We start from the raw sequence: 14,453 nt of genomic DNA, 5'->3' as shown, positions 1-14,453 counted from the left end.
CAATTGACTTGTACTACATTCATACTGGACGTGAAAAAAAAACATTTTATTAGCACACACACACACACGTGTATGTACACACACACACACACACACACACACACACACACACACACACACACACACACATATATATATATATATATATATATATTTATATATATATATATATAAATAGTCCTGTGTTTGTAATAATAATAACTTTTAACATATACCTATAAATGGCAAAATCAAAGAAACTAATTCAGAAACTGAAGTGCTCTCTTAATTTTTTCCAGAGCTGTATGTGAAGCAACATTCATGCAGAAAAGTACACTGAGACCTCAGAGCAATGTATGCTGCTTTTCTAGAACACATCTTTTAATAAGATGTCCATGCATTTTTCAACAAAACAATGCAAATTATTTACTCACAAAATCAATAAAAAGAGTTCAGTTGAATATATGCTGCATAAACAGCTCTGGAAAAAATGTAGAGAGCACTTTATTCTATAAACTACGGACAACATTTCTCCCAAATTCCAAATAAAAATATTCTCATTTAGAGCACTTATTGGCAGAAACTGAGAAATGACTAAAATAACAAACAAAAAAATGTAGAGCTTTCAGACCTCAAATAATACAAAGAAAACAAGTTCATATTCATAAAGTTCAGAAATCAATATTTGGTGGAATAATCCTGGTTTTTAATCACTGTTTTTATGCATCTTGGCATCATATTCCCCTCCACCAGTCTTACACACTGCTTTTGTATAACTTTATGCCACTCATTGAGCAAAAAAATCAAGCAGTTCAGCTTGATTTGATGGCTTGTGATAGAGATGTTTTCAATTAGGTAAAGTCAATGAAATTCACCATTTTTAAGTGGTCTCTTATTTTTATTCCAGAGCTGTATATGCAAAATTGCACACCATGTGAAAGTAGTTGTAGTACTTACCATGACACTAGATGGAGACAGTGCAGCTTCCTTGTCAACAAGATGAAGTTTTAGGCCCTTTCAAGAGGATAATGTTAATTAAACATATATTAATTTAATTTATTTATTAATTTACTTATTTGTACATGTGTGTATAATTGCCTGTATAGGGCAGTTGTTGGGTTTGTTTTACATGGCTCAGTGCCAGGTAGTTTTTGATATATATATATATATATATATATATATATATATATATATATATATATATATATATATATATATATATATATATTAAGCATCAGGCTTGTGGGTTATTACAATCAAGTGCTTACAGCAATATAGAAAGCTTGCCTGGATAGTAGAGATACCTCAAAAGAGAAAATATGACCCTTAGTCAAGGTTTAACCTTTAAAATATTGATTTAATTTACTTCAAATTGTTTTAGCATTACAGATATCCAAAAAGATACAGAAAATAAAAAGTTAAAATGCCATCAGGTATCAAAAAACAAGCTGAGAGATGAGAGAGCCTTTATATGTAAAGTATGTAATATATATGTAATCAAACGCATTTTCTGTATGTTTCACCATTAAACCACACTGATTTGTATAAAACCGCTGGATGGAATATATCAGTACAGTCATCAATGTCTATTGTACATCTCTGCTTTGAAATTTAATGACCATTAACGGCTTCAACAGCTTAATACTTCAAAGCTTCTGAAAGTTTCTGAAAAGGTGAAAAACAAGAAATAAATAAATAAAAAGGTGTTCTGGCTTGTATGCCACCAAATAACCTCCAAAGCTTTGTGTCATAGTGACGTACCAAAAATGTTTCCACATTAGAGTAAAAAATATCCCTATAAATTATTCAGTTAAAAAATAATGGGTTGTAAAAGGGGTTGTCTTCAGTGTCACCCTTTTAAGTGCAGCCTAAGTGCAATAAACCTAAAAGAAATGTTATAAATAAGCTCATGCGGATTTTATATAACTTTGTCCGCAGTTATCTAGCTAGCTTAGTGTACTGCTAGCTACTACTTCCGTTATAGCCCACTGCTCTGACGATACACACCTTAGAATTGGAGCTACTACTTTTACATACGCCAGTAATAAATCGTTTATTTTAACAGATAAAATAAATCTACAGCCTGATCTAAATCTCAGTTACAGATAACCAGTTGCTTGAAATGTCAATTAGCACCATCTACCGCTACCTATTTTGGATGTAAGAAATCGCTCAACATATAATCATATGCTTAGGTAAAAAAAAAAAGTGAATATAGAGTCTACAACTGAGGTAGTAATAAGATACAAGCTAACATAGTGGTTGTGATAAATTACCTGACTAAATTAGCTTAGTGTCCTGTTCAGGAGAAAAATAGCCAGTCTTGTAGTCCTTCTGGGCTCCTAGTATTCTCCATTTGTCAAATTCACTACCAATATTTACCCATGATTTATTTCGTCTTTGGTTACTGAGCTTGGACTAATGCAGAGGCATAATATTATAACTTACATTCCCCTACAAATTATCCATCAATCAAGCGACTCATATTTCTAATCAAAGTACTGTTTTATTTACTTTTGCTTTCTTAAATCATGAACAATTGTTGATTTCGGTGTTCCAAGATCTGAAACGGTTTAGTAACAGGTCTTCCAATATATACTAACTAGTAACACTTTGCTAGAAATTCATGAACTATTAGGAGCTGTGGGGTGCACCACAGTGACAATATCTCCATCATAACAATTATTTTTCATTGTAGCCGGTTCATTTTTTGCAAGTTCCTTTGTCCATTCCTTTGTCCATTTTTTGTAATTCCAAAAAAATCTGCCATATGCTAAATGGACTGTGAAAACGTAACAGTTTGTTCATTTGGAGCTGATAACACACTGGCTTGTATGCGACTAAATAACCTCCAAAGTTTTGTTTCATTGTGATATACCAAAAAAAAAAACGATTTCAAAATACACTCAGTCAAAATAATGTGTACATTCACACTATTCTATCTCACACACTGATAAGTGATGATAAACTCTTAACCCGGCGTAGAGCGGCTCAGTGAAGGTGGTTCTGAATGTGTGGAAGCGAGTGAGTGTGTCGGTATCAGGTGAGACGCTGTAGAAGGACAGAGCACCGTCCGGATGGTCCAGATAAACCCCCACTCTGCGGGACCAGAGGGGAGGGGAACCTACTGAATGATATGAAGTATTGTGTCGGACGTAGTGACTGAAATCACGATCGCCCCAGCAGAGCAGACTCCAGGACAGTTTATTGTTTCCAAACCAGCACTCTGATCCACCTGTCCTGCTGATTCCTCTGTAGGAAACTCCAATATCAGCCCTGTTACCACCCCACTCAACCTCCCAGTAACAGCGTCCAGTCAGACTCTCCACACTCAGAACCTGCTCACAGAACTTAAACCTGTCCGGATGATCCGGATACGGCAGATCTTCATCCACAGACTTCACCTTCCTGTTCCCCTCAGACAGAAACAGACGAGCATGTGCAGTTTTTGGGTCCAGAGTGAGATAACAGGCATCTACATTCATATGGAGAAAAAATATATATTTATATTTGCACTTTTAGAATTCAATACATTTTAACTGTGTATGTGTGTGGGAATGGATGTCGGTGCATGTCCTTTAAAGTGTGTTTGTTGTTTGTCTGTTTGTGCAGTGTGTGTTATGCTGAACTTACATTTCCTTAATCCTGTTTTCATCCTACTCTTCCCTCCATGTTCCATCCTAAACACACACACACACAAAATATTTTGATTAGAATCAGTAATAATGGTGCATATTCATCAACTTTGGAAAACCTGTCAAGGTCATTTGTAGCATTTGCTAAGAGTAAGGTGCAGATTCATTAATAACTTTTCTGCAGTTTAGACACTATTTGTAAGTAAACTGCAAGTCATTTGTACCCCCCCTACTTTTAGTTTACCAAGTTAAAAAAACAAAGAAATGATGTACGACACTGTATATCTACAGTCATACTGTAAATGTTTAATTAAGAGGAGAGAATGATAGGAACTAATGTGAATATCAGTTCTCTATTTCATGCCTCTTAACTACCAGTAGGCAGTAAGGTAGTGGATGGTAGATCTTTTTTTTTGCACTACATCAGCCCCACTACAATAGGGGGGCACAAGCTGATCTTTCTCTTTTTCTTTTTCACTCCAGACCAAACTTAGATCACCTAGAGCAGCACATTTTCTTTCCCTAACTGAGCTGGAAACTCATTGCAATATATTTCAATACCTCATCCATTTGCAATCTTAACATTTATTTAGGCAGTTGCCTGTTCAAACTACAATTGCATTTCCCAAATATCTCAGCCTTTTTGGCTGCTGAGAGTCAGCCTCATGCCCCTAATTTGTCGAGAGTCTTTGACAGCAAGACAGATGTAGAAACAATGGAGCACCCCATGCCATTTCAAGGGCATCATTGTACCCACACTGGCCTAATATGGATACCCCTTTCATTTATAATCTAAACCAATGAGGCATTGAGTGAATGCACAAAAACAGGTAATGTATATTTGTATATGTGTAGTTTGGTTACCCATGATACACCATATGAGGAAATCATTTACTTTCTGAGTTTTGTATGAAACAATTATTTTCAATGACTCTCAAAATATCAGCACAATGCCCTACAGATACCTCTGTGGAAAGAGGCTGAAACAGTAAAACATGTTACACCATTAACCCTTAAGCCACAGAGCCTAGGTAAAAAAAAAAAAAAATATATATATATATATATATATATATATACATATATACACACACACACACACACTATATATATATATATATATATATATATATATATATATATATATATATATATATATATATATATATATATATACATACTATATATATATATATATATATATATATATATATATATATATATATATATTGGGCATATGACATTTACCTGAGTGTTTCCAGTTTACAATGTGGATCCAGCACTAAATCAGAGAGCAGCTTCACTCCAGTCTCTCCTGGATAATTATAGGTCAGATCCAGTTCTCTCATGTGAAAGGGGTTTATTTTCAGAGCTGAAGCCAGAGAAGAACAGCCTTCTTCTGTAACCATACAACCAGACAATCTGCAGAAAGGAACATAATACAAGTACATTATGTAATCCTACACCTAACAACTGGGGGTAAATAAAGTACAAAGCATCTCCAAAAGACTCAGCAGTAAAGTATGGCATGCCAGATTCAATCCCTTCCTAACTATAAACATAACATTTTAAAGGATTTTATTCACAACCTCTATCTCAACATAAAGCAATATAAAGCAATCTATGTATAATACTAAACTTTCAAACCCACTACACACTTCCCTATCAACCTCATGCCTTTTTAACCACAACCATTGACTAAATCTCTTAGCTACTTCTGATAATTTCTACATGGCTGCACTCAACACAAAACCTAATTCTAACCATACAACCCACACTCTCTCACCTTAGACATCAAATCTGTGTACCTCAACTTCTTCCTTTCATAAGCTCCACCAACTCCATCTTCAAATGGCAAAATTTGCTCTAAAAAATAAACTATTCACTTGATCTCATGAGTATAATAGAATAACCAGGCTCTGAGTAGTTACTGCAATGCATTGTGAAACCTTTAGTTTATGGTCTAAATATGCCAACAACTTCAAAGACTTCAAAGTCTCCACTTGTTCTACATTGCACTGCCCCTCCTAGAAATATTTAATTGCCCTATGGAACTAACAACAGGCATGTCTTTAACCTCTAAGTTCATACCAATTCTCCTCCTTAGAGACCCCAGTATCTAATTTTACTCCATGTGTTGTGACCAAAATCTGTTTCAAGATTCCAAGATTTAAGAGACTTAATTCACATAATATAATAAAGAAGGAAATTATACATGGTAAAAACAGCTGCAGTACAATACACAATACTTAATGCTGCCCGGTTGTCCAAAATGTAAGTCACCAGGGTGAAAATGTAACTGCCCTATTAGTTACTCTCATAATAAAATAAGAAAATTCAGTTGGCAAAATCATGAAGTTGGCTGTGCTGAATATATGTTTGAACTAATGTAGAAAGGTTTACCCCATTTCACAAATATTTTATGTTCTGAGAAACAGACATGTATACACTTGGCTCTCAACCCTTCACATAAATTGTACCTGAGAATCTGCAGTTTACAGTGTGAACTCTTCAGTCCAGCAGAGAGTAGCTCCACTCCTAAATCCTGCAGGTCATTATTACTGAGATCCAAATCTTCCAGAGAGGCATTTACCGATTGTAGAATTGATGCCAGTATTTCACAAGTTTTTTCGTTAAGATTACACAAAGCTAGCCTGCAAGAAAATGAGAAATTAAAACTTCCAGAAAAATATTGCGTATATGAACAGTGGCTTGCAAAAAGGGCTTCAAGTCTGACTGTAGCTATAGTTTATTCTCTCTTTAACTAGACACTTCCTGCACAACAGTACTTAAAGTTCACAATCAAGTCAGTTTATGATACTGTACATTATTAGAGTTTACTAAAAGAAGCATTTTTAAATTCCACCCTAACTACATACTTTGTTTTATTTTAAGTTGCTCTTAAAAATAGATGTGAATGTGAATTGTTTTGAGTATACAGTTTATACATTCTACTCATAAGCTCATAAGCTTATACCTGAGTGTTTGCAGTTTACAGTGTGAACTCTTCAGTCCAGCAGAGAGCAGCTCCACACCTGAATCCTGTAAGTCATTGTTACTGAGATCCAGATATTTCAGAGGGGTGTTTACTGATTGTAGAGCAAATGAGATAATTTTACAGGATTCCTCAGTGAGATTAGAGTCAGCTAGTCTGTGAAAGAATAATAAACACAGTTCACTGTACAGTTAAAGTGGGCATACCACTCAATATTTTAAACAAACCTCTGAACAATCTGTCATGTGTTCACTGCTTTCAGAGACAGTCCCCACTTTCCCAGTCACATGACTATTAAATTACACACCTGTTAGCCTTTAGTTCTCTATGTATAAATAACCATTTTCTTGCCCTTGGCCTTTTTTTGGAAAAGTTACTTGTTTGACTTTTTTGGCTTTTAACCCTTACATGATGTTATCAAAATGTTATCACTTTTACATCTTTCAGCATCTGGCCCATCTCTCCTCTCTGATATTGTTTATCAGTTTTCAACAACCGTGAACAACTTGTGGAAGCGGGCTCTGCCGTGAGCCCCGCCCCACAACACTCACAGTGCAGACCCACACTCTCTCACACTCAGAGCACACACACACCGTTCCACCAACACAATGCAAATGAATCGCGCGTGCCCACAGCCGCCGCCGCTGACCCCGCTCTGTATTTACAGAGCAGAAGTATTAATATTAATGTGTCTTCAGTGTGACATGAACAGAAACCCCTTAATTTAACTCACACAGTCTCATTCATTCACCACATAGCCTGTCACTCACCTCCTCCACAGTGTCTGCCTCTTTATAAAAAGCTAAACATCTATTGAACCATTCAACAATTTGTCTATGATAGGTTTAAAAATAAAGAAAACTTAAGAAAACGTAAAAAATAAAATAAAACAAACAAACTAAGGAAAAATAACAGTTCCGGCTAACTGCTGCTCTTCTAATAACATTTAAGAACACGCAAAAAAATAATTTATGTAATTCACATTAAAATTAAGTTACTGTAAAAAAGTGACCTACTATTTAAAAAGCAACAGAAGTTGTTCATTTGTAACATTTCTAACACATTTATGGTGTTTTTTACTCACATTTTTTTCTCTCACAATCCTAATCCTTTACAGCTTCAAAAACATGTATTATGCAAATTAGGCGATGACGTTATTTAGTGACTTTTAGCGACTTTTAGGACAGCCAATAGCAACTTTCCTTACTGAGGAGTTGGCAACACTGAGATGGGCTACAGTTTAGCTGTACACCATGAATCTGAAGTTACCTGGAAAGGGTTTCTTATAAAGTAGGCAAACAACGTATTTGGTGCTCTTATAATTACAGTGTACGCAAAGCAAAGCACTGTAGGGTCATTGCTTGGTTTCTTTCACTTCCTTCCTGCTGCTTATTATATTTCCAGAGTTAGTAACACCTCTGATGTGTTGTTACACAACACAAATAGCCAGCTTTAAGCAGGCTGTCAGCAAAGTAGCTAATGGCTAAGCAAAACTGAAGGTATAGCAGGCTGGTAGATTAGTAGGAACAAAGAAATGCTTCAAAAAATAACTACAAACAACCCAACGTGCCACACTGAACAGGGCCTTGAGCTTTTATCAAAGTTCCTGAATTTCTGAAATTTCTGCATTGGGCACCATACTGTTTACTGAAGGAACTGAGGAGCCACAGGGGGTAGAGAGATCAATGATGATCCACTTCTTCACTGAGAACTTGCATGTGTCGATGTCAATGGGTTAATTTAATAGTCAAAGAAGGGCAGAAAGTATGTGGGGTGAATGAAGTGTTTGTTTAAAGCTGCATGTCAACATCAGTTGCAAAAAGTGCTAAATAAATTGATTTGTTTTTCATGTATTGTTTTAAATATAATAATTTAAAATTTTACATTAAACAATCACAATGTTACATTAATGTAGATATAATACTCACAAGGCTTTTCTGCAGACACTCACTGCTGGAACCAGTCTGCTGTGACCCTTTTTGAATGTGTTGTACTGCTTTAGGTCCAGTTCATCCAGAACCTCCTCTGAGATCAGAATCATATTGGCTAGTGCTGTACACTGTCCAGGAGAGAGCTTCACTTGTGAAACTTTCTCTGATTTTAGATACTCCTGAATCTCTCTCGAGACAGACTGATCCTTAATTTCAGACAGAGAGAGGAGCAAGTTTATGGATCTGTCCATTGAAAGGCCATGATAGTTTTTGATTACTTTATTAATGTATTCTATGGTTTTCTCTAAGTTGGTGTGTGTGGGTGTCAGTAGACCCTGTAGGATTCTCTGATTGGCCTCCAGTGAGATTCCCAGCAGGAAACGGAGGAAAAGATCCAGATGACCATTTTTACTGTGCACAGCATTATGCACAGCTCCACACAGCAGCTCCTCCAGTTTTACATTCTCAGACCACTGTAGGCACCATGCTTTAAAGACCTCCAGTACTTTCGTGTTCTGGTTCTGGTAGCAGTGAAGCACATAGAGAGCTGCCAGGAACTCCTGGAAGCTCAGATGAACAAAGCTGTAGACCTTTCGCTGGTAAATCACACATTCCTCCCGGAAGATCTCAGTGAAAATCCCAGAATGCACTGAGGCCTCAGTGATGTCAATGCCGCTGTCCAATAGGTCGTCCTCATAGAACATCACATTGCCCTTCATCAGCTGATTGAACGCCAGTTCAGCCAGTTTCAGAAGCATGGTTCTGTTGGATTCCAGCAGTTTCTGTGTGTCTCTCTCATCTTTCTCCTCATACTTCTCCTTCTTCATGTTGATCTGAGTGAGCAGGAAGTGGGAGTACATTTCAGTCAGAGTTTTAGGGATTTCTGTATCACTGTCTTGATCCATGATTCTCTGGAGCACAGTGGATGAGATCCAGCAGAAGACGGGAATGTGGCACATGATGTGGAGGCTCCTCGCTGTTTTAATGTGGGAGATGATTTTCTGGGCTTGGTCTTGGTCACTGATCCTCTTCCTGAAGTACTCCTCCTTTTGTGGGTCAGTAAACCCCTGAATTTCTGTCACACGGTTGATGAACTGAGGAGGAATTTGATTGGCTGCTGCTGGTCGGGAGGTGATCCAGATGTGGGCAGAGGGAAGAAGATCTCCTTTGATCAAGTTTGTCATTAAAACACTCACTGATGATGTCAAGGATACATCAGACACTTTCTCACACTCTTCAAACTCCAGCGAAGTTCTGCTTTCATCCAGACCATCAAATATAAACACAGCTTTACACACATCATAGATCTTTGGATCCAGATCTTTGAGCTCAGGATGAAAGACACACAGAAGTTCATGAAGACTGTACTGATCATCTTTAATCAAGTTCAGCTCCCGGAACTGAAGAACAAACATGAAATCTACATCCTGATTGGCCTTTTTTTCAGCCCAGTCCAGAATGAACTTCTGAACAGAGACAGTTTTTCCAATTCCAGCGATGCCTTTAGTCAGCACTGTTCTGACCTTCTGAACTTTTGGTTCTTTATTTCCTTTTCTTTCTTTGTGCCTAACATCTTCAGCTATCACTCCTCTAATGTTTTCTTCTTCTGATCCTTCTTTAGGAGCTTGTACAGGTTTAAATATATCTAGGCAGTTGATTGGAGAGTCCTGTAAGGATTTCCTTTGTGTTTCCTCCATCTGTAGAACCTCATGTTCTTTATTCACCCCTTCACTCTCTCCCTCTATGATGTAGAGCTGAGTGTAAATCCTGTTCAGGAGGGTTCTGTTCTCTGGAGCTTTGATTCCCTCAAATAAGTTCTCATACTTGTTCTTCAGGCTGGTTTTGTGTCTCGTTGAGACTCTGTGCAGAAGTTCATCCATAGGTTGGGAAGAGTTCTGCTGCTGGTCTCTAGTTCCCATGCACAGTATGTTCTCCTGCAGTGCTGCTTCTGTGAATACCTTTCTGATGGAGATCAAACACATGCAATAATTCAGACTTTTAAAAACCTTGTCTAGATGTAAATTGATGTAAGTTCCCATATACATTCATGGAGAAAGGTCCTTTGCTTTGTGGTTATTACGCTTTATAGCACAGAGCACTATTCTGCATATTATGTTTTATTTTAAACAATTTGAGCACATGGTTGGGTTGCACAGGACAGTTACACTGGGTTACACTGCTTTATTCTGTGTTTTAGGACCTTAGATAATGGTAGCCGTCACTTATTGCCCCTATTGATTTTGGAGCACCCAAAGGACAAATGCAACAAGAATATTATTTTTTTTATTATTAAATAAAAAATAATTTTATTAATTAAATGTGTTCCTCTAAAGTAATAAAGCATATCAGTTCTGCTTAAAATTTTAGAAACCTTTTTTAACTTTCAAAAAAGGTTTAATGCAGTTATTCCATTATTGAGATATTTCGCCTCTGCAGCGCCCTCACAGGTTCAACTGTGCTATAGGTGAGGATGATGTTTCTGTGTACTTTGGTACGTGGACACTCACAATATGAAAATTGGTCAATCAATAATATCACCCCCCCCCCCCCCCTTGTGGTTTACAACCATCTGCATCTTATTGCTATCAGAGGCACACTGCTCAGTCCAATCAGCTCTTCTACTTCCACTGCCCTGCCTCTAAACCCATACATCACCCAGTTCCCTTTTTTAAAATTTGAACTGGATTAGAAATTAAAAAGTTTAAAGATGGTAAATGAATCTCTGTGGGCTTGGTGTACTCCTTACCTTTGATCAGAAGGTTCAGGTCCATCGCTAAGATCAGGAGGATGAGATAAAGACCAGTCACTCTTCATAGACACACAGCTTGATCCTGAAGAAGCTGCTGTTTCAGCTTCAGTCCTGCTGATATTAAACACAGAGAAAATCACCAACCTTTACAGTGTGAAGTGCTGTGAAAAAAAATATTTACATCTTAACGATTTACTGTTTTACTGCAGTGAGTGATTTTACATCTTTAAACTAAATGTAATATGAGATATAGAGCACCAAACACAAAACATACTCTACTTTACACTATTATTTAACTTATTTTATCATATTTATTCATGTCATAATATTAAATGCAAATAACTCATTTGTTAAAGGTCTCATTCCGCTAAAATCTTCTTGTTTTTGTTGTTTGTGAAATACAGTAGGTCTCTGAGTTGTTTATGATGCTGCACATAAAAATCTTCCTCAACCTCCATTGTCTGCAGTAAAAATATATTAAGTGACATTAAGTGATGTTTAAAGGTTAACTTTACCTAGCACTCAGTGCTGTATCTTTAACTAAAGCTGTATCTCTGAAAACATTTTGTCCTTTGAGTTTTAGAGCTGTAAAATTGACTGTGGGGGGAGCGCATTCTCTGCTGCAGTGCCGTTAGCCAATCAGAGGCAATATATTTGCATGTATGAATATTCATGAGCAAAAGCCAAAACCTGTCTTTCTTCAGAGACCTCTAATTCAGTGATCTAAAGCAGGGCTAAACAGAAACGCCTGAGCACTTTTTTCACAAAAGAAAACAGCTCACATGGCATTCATCCATATTAGAGACCGCAAATAGACTGTTTAAAATGAAGTAAAAACTATTGAATGTTGAAGAGCAAGTTATTCAGGTCCTGGCGCAGCAAAACATCCTCCAAAACTGCACCTAGAACATGATCCTAAAATATTTACCAAGGTTCTTAGAGTTCTCCATTGTTAATGGCTCCGTTTTTAACAATTTCCAGACAATATAATTTTTTTTCCAAGCTCTGTCAGTTTTCAATTAGCTCAACTCAACGTGAGAGCCTACCTGTTCCAGTAGCTCAATCTCTTTGTGAGTTTTTCCACGTTTATTTATTGTCTGTATCTTATTCTTTTTTTGTAACCTTAGTGTATTATGTATACCTGCTGCTGGATGTCAATAATTTCCCTCTGGGATCAATAATGTTCCATCTATTATAGCAAGTTTTTAATATAGGAAATTAATTCACTTTGAAAAATATGAAACAGCTGACAGTGGTTTACCTTGAGTCAGAAGCTCCTCCTCCACTGGAGCTGATTGGTTCAGACATGGATTGGACCGTCTTTATGGACACAGATCTGGACTCTGGAGATTCTGCACGCTTCATCCTGAGATTTATTATGATTAGTAACTACATCACTCAGTAGTTATGAAAGAGGTCTAAAGCCCTTATGTTGCTATTCCAAATAAAGTGTTATCAGTATCATCATGCATGTAATGCACATTTTGTTTTTTATGATATTACACACAATATTCCATTTTCTGTATAACAAGCTTTCATTATGGTAGAGTGTATAAAGTAAAATAAATAGATTGAAGTTACTGTTTTCCATGAGTTTTTAATCTTACCGTTTTAAATCCTAAATGCGTAGGTGTGTGATCCTCTCTAACGGCGACAGGTGATGCTTCTGTACCTGTTTTTCCACTGCTGACTGAGTTCAGGAAGTAGTTATTTAATCCTTTAGGTCCAACACATTAACCCTAATAGGTGATTCCTAAAACCTGTCCAACTGATTACTTTCTATTTTATCATTTAAGAAGTTTTTTCTTTTAGATTATCAGGGTTAATTTTAGTGCTTTAGAATATCAAAGTTATTTTAGTTAGTTGCTTTAGATTATCAGAGTAAATTGTTGTGCTTTAGATTATCAGGGTTATTTCTAGTGGTTTCGTTGAGCACGAACGAAAAGGTAGAATGTAAAGAACCAACACCAAAAACAAAATTACATAAACATTTTTTTTTTAATTTACTGGATCTCATAAAGCTGCAGGAGAGCGGAGGATAGCTATTCAACAAAGGCTAGTACTCTTTATCATGTTTTAATGAATACACGCAAAGCCCATTTCACACCAGAGTTCTCCTTTAAATGTAATGTAATGTAATGCCACCAAACAAGTTTTATTCAATGATCTTTGCTATGAGACTAAACATTTTTTTTTCAGAATCTCTTTATTGCTTCTCTACAGAGAACAGATACAAAACAAAATCTTTTAACAGATATAACAGAAGACATTTTAGTAGATAACCTACAACAAGCTTGTTTAGATATAAACAAAATATACGTCTTTTTACAGAGTTAAGTCAACACAAAATGTTAGCAAAATGCAAAAAAAAAAAAGAAGAAAAAATCCAAAAGTCATTGGTTGGTACAGTGAGATAAGGACAGTCCTGGAGCTCAACTCTGTTCAGTTGCAAGATGATCCAGTTTAACCTTAATCTAACCACAACTGATCCAACTAAATAAGCCTTTAACAATCAGAGACAATACAAATATGTGCAGGAAGAGTGCTTCTAGGACCAGGACTGCCCTCTAAATACATTCTAACAATTATAATATAGCAAAATAACACTTTGATACCTGGTAAGAGAACATATGCAAATAAGTAGAGCTACACTGCTGCAACCAGCCAGCAGAGGAGCTAGACTTCAGGTTGCATGACTTTGATAGATGTTGCACGGCCCATGCTTATATACAGTAACAGGTTTCATTCAAACAGTCAAACCATTTCATTCAACCTGAAATGGTTTAAAAAATTTTGGTTATATATATATATATATATATATATATATATATATATATATATATATATATATAAAATGTATATGTATATAATATATATTTATATATAAATGTATATTTTAAATATACAGCTCTGGGCAAAATGAAGGTCGCACTTCTGTTCCTGAATCAGTTTCTCTGATTTTGCTATTTATAGGTTTATGTTTGAGTAAAATGAACATTGTTGTTTTATTCTATAAACTACAGACAACATTTCTCCCAAATTCCAAATAAAAATATTCTCATTTAGAGCATTTATTTACAGAAAATGAGAAATGACTAAAATAACAAAAAAAAAAGATGCAGAGCTTTCAGACCTCAAATAATGCAAAGAAAACAAGTTCATATTCA

General features: G+C 36.1%; 1 protein-coding gene across 1 annotated transcript; it reads right to left on the bottom strand.

The window, feature by feature from the left end:
• Positions 1-1,693: 1,693 nt before the first annotated feature.
• Positions 1,694-12,839, bottom strand: LOC103033462 (NACHT, LRR and PYD domains-containing protein 12-like). Its single transcript, XM_049480306.1, has 8 exons — positions 12,548-12,839; positions 11,284-11,400; positions 8,535-10,499; positions 6,589-6,762; positions 6,092-6,265; positions 4,860-5,033; positions 3,613-3,659; positions 1,694-3,454 (listed from the first exon to the last, which is right to left on the bottom strand). Exons 1-8 carry the CDS (start codon positions 12,649-12,651, stop codon positions 2,913-2,915), a joined length of 3,297 nt encoding a protein of 1,098 aa, XP_049336263.1. The 5' UTR covers positions 12,652-12,839; the 3' UTR covers positions 1,694-2,912.
• Positions 12,840-14,453: the final 1,614 nt, after the last annotated feature.

The sequence above is a fragment of the Astyanax mexicanus genome, chromosome 6 (genome assembly GCF_023375975.1).
Source record: "Astyanax mexicanus isolate ESR-SI-001 chromosome 6, AstMex3_surface, whole genome shotgun sequence".
Lineage (NCBI taxonomy): Eukaryota > Metazoa > Chordata > Actinopteri > Characiformes > Acestrorhamphidae > Astyanax > Astyanax mexicanus.
The sequence above is the reverse complement of the archived record's forward strand: the minus strand, read 5'-3'. Positions and strand labels throughout refer to the sequence as shown.

What these genes read in the sequence shown, in the direction of transcription:
- LOC103033462 (XM_049480306.1), bottom strand. Translation starts at nt 12,651, where the DNA reads ATGAAGCGTGCAGAATCTCCAGAGTCCAGATCTGTGTCCATAAAGACG. An exon ending in CCTGAACCTTCTGATCAAAG is followed by an intron (nt 10,500 to 11,283) that starts GTAAGGAGTACA and finishes GATCTCCATCAG; the next exon opens with AAAGGTATTCACAGAAGCAG. An exon ending in TGTAAACTGGAAACACTCAG is followed by an intron (nt 3,660 to 4,859) that starts GTAAATGTCATA and finishes GTGTGTGTTTAG; the next exon opens with GATGGAACATGGAGGGAAGA.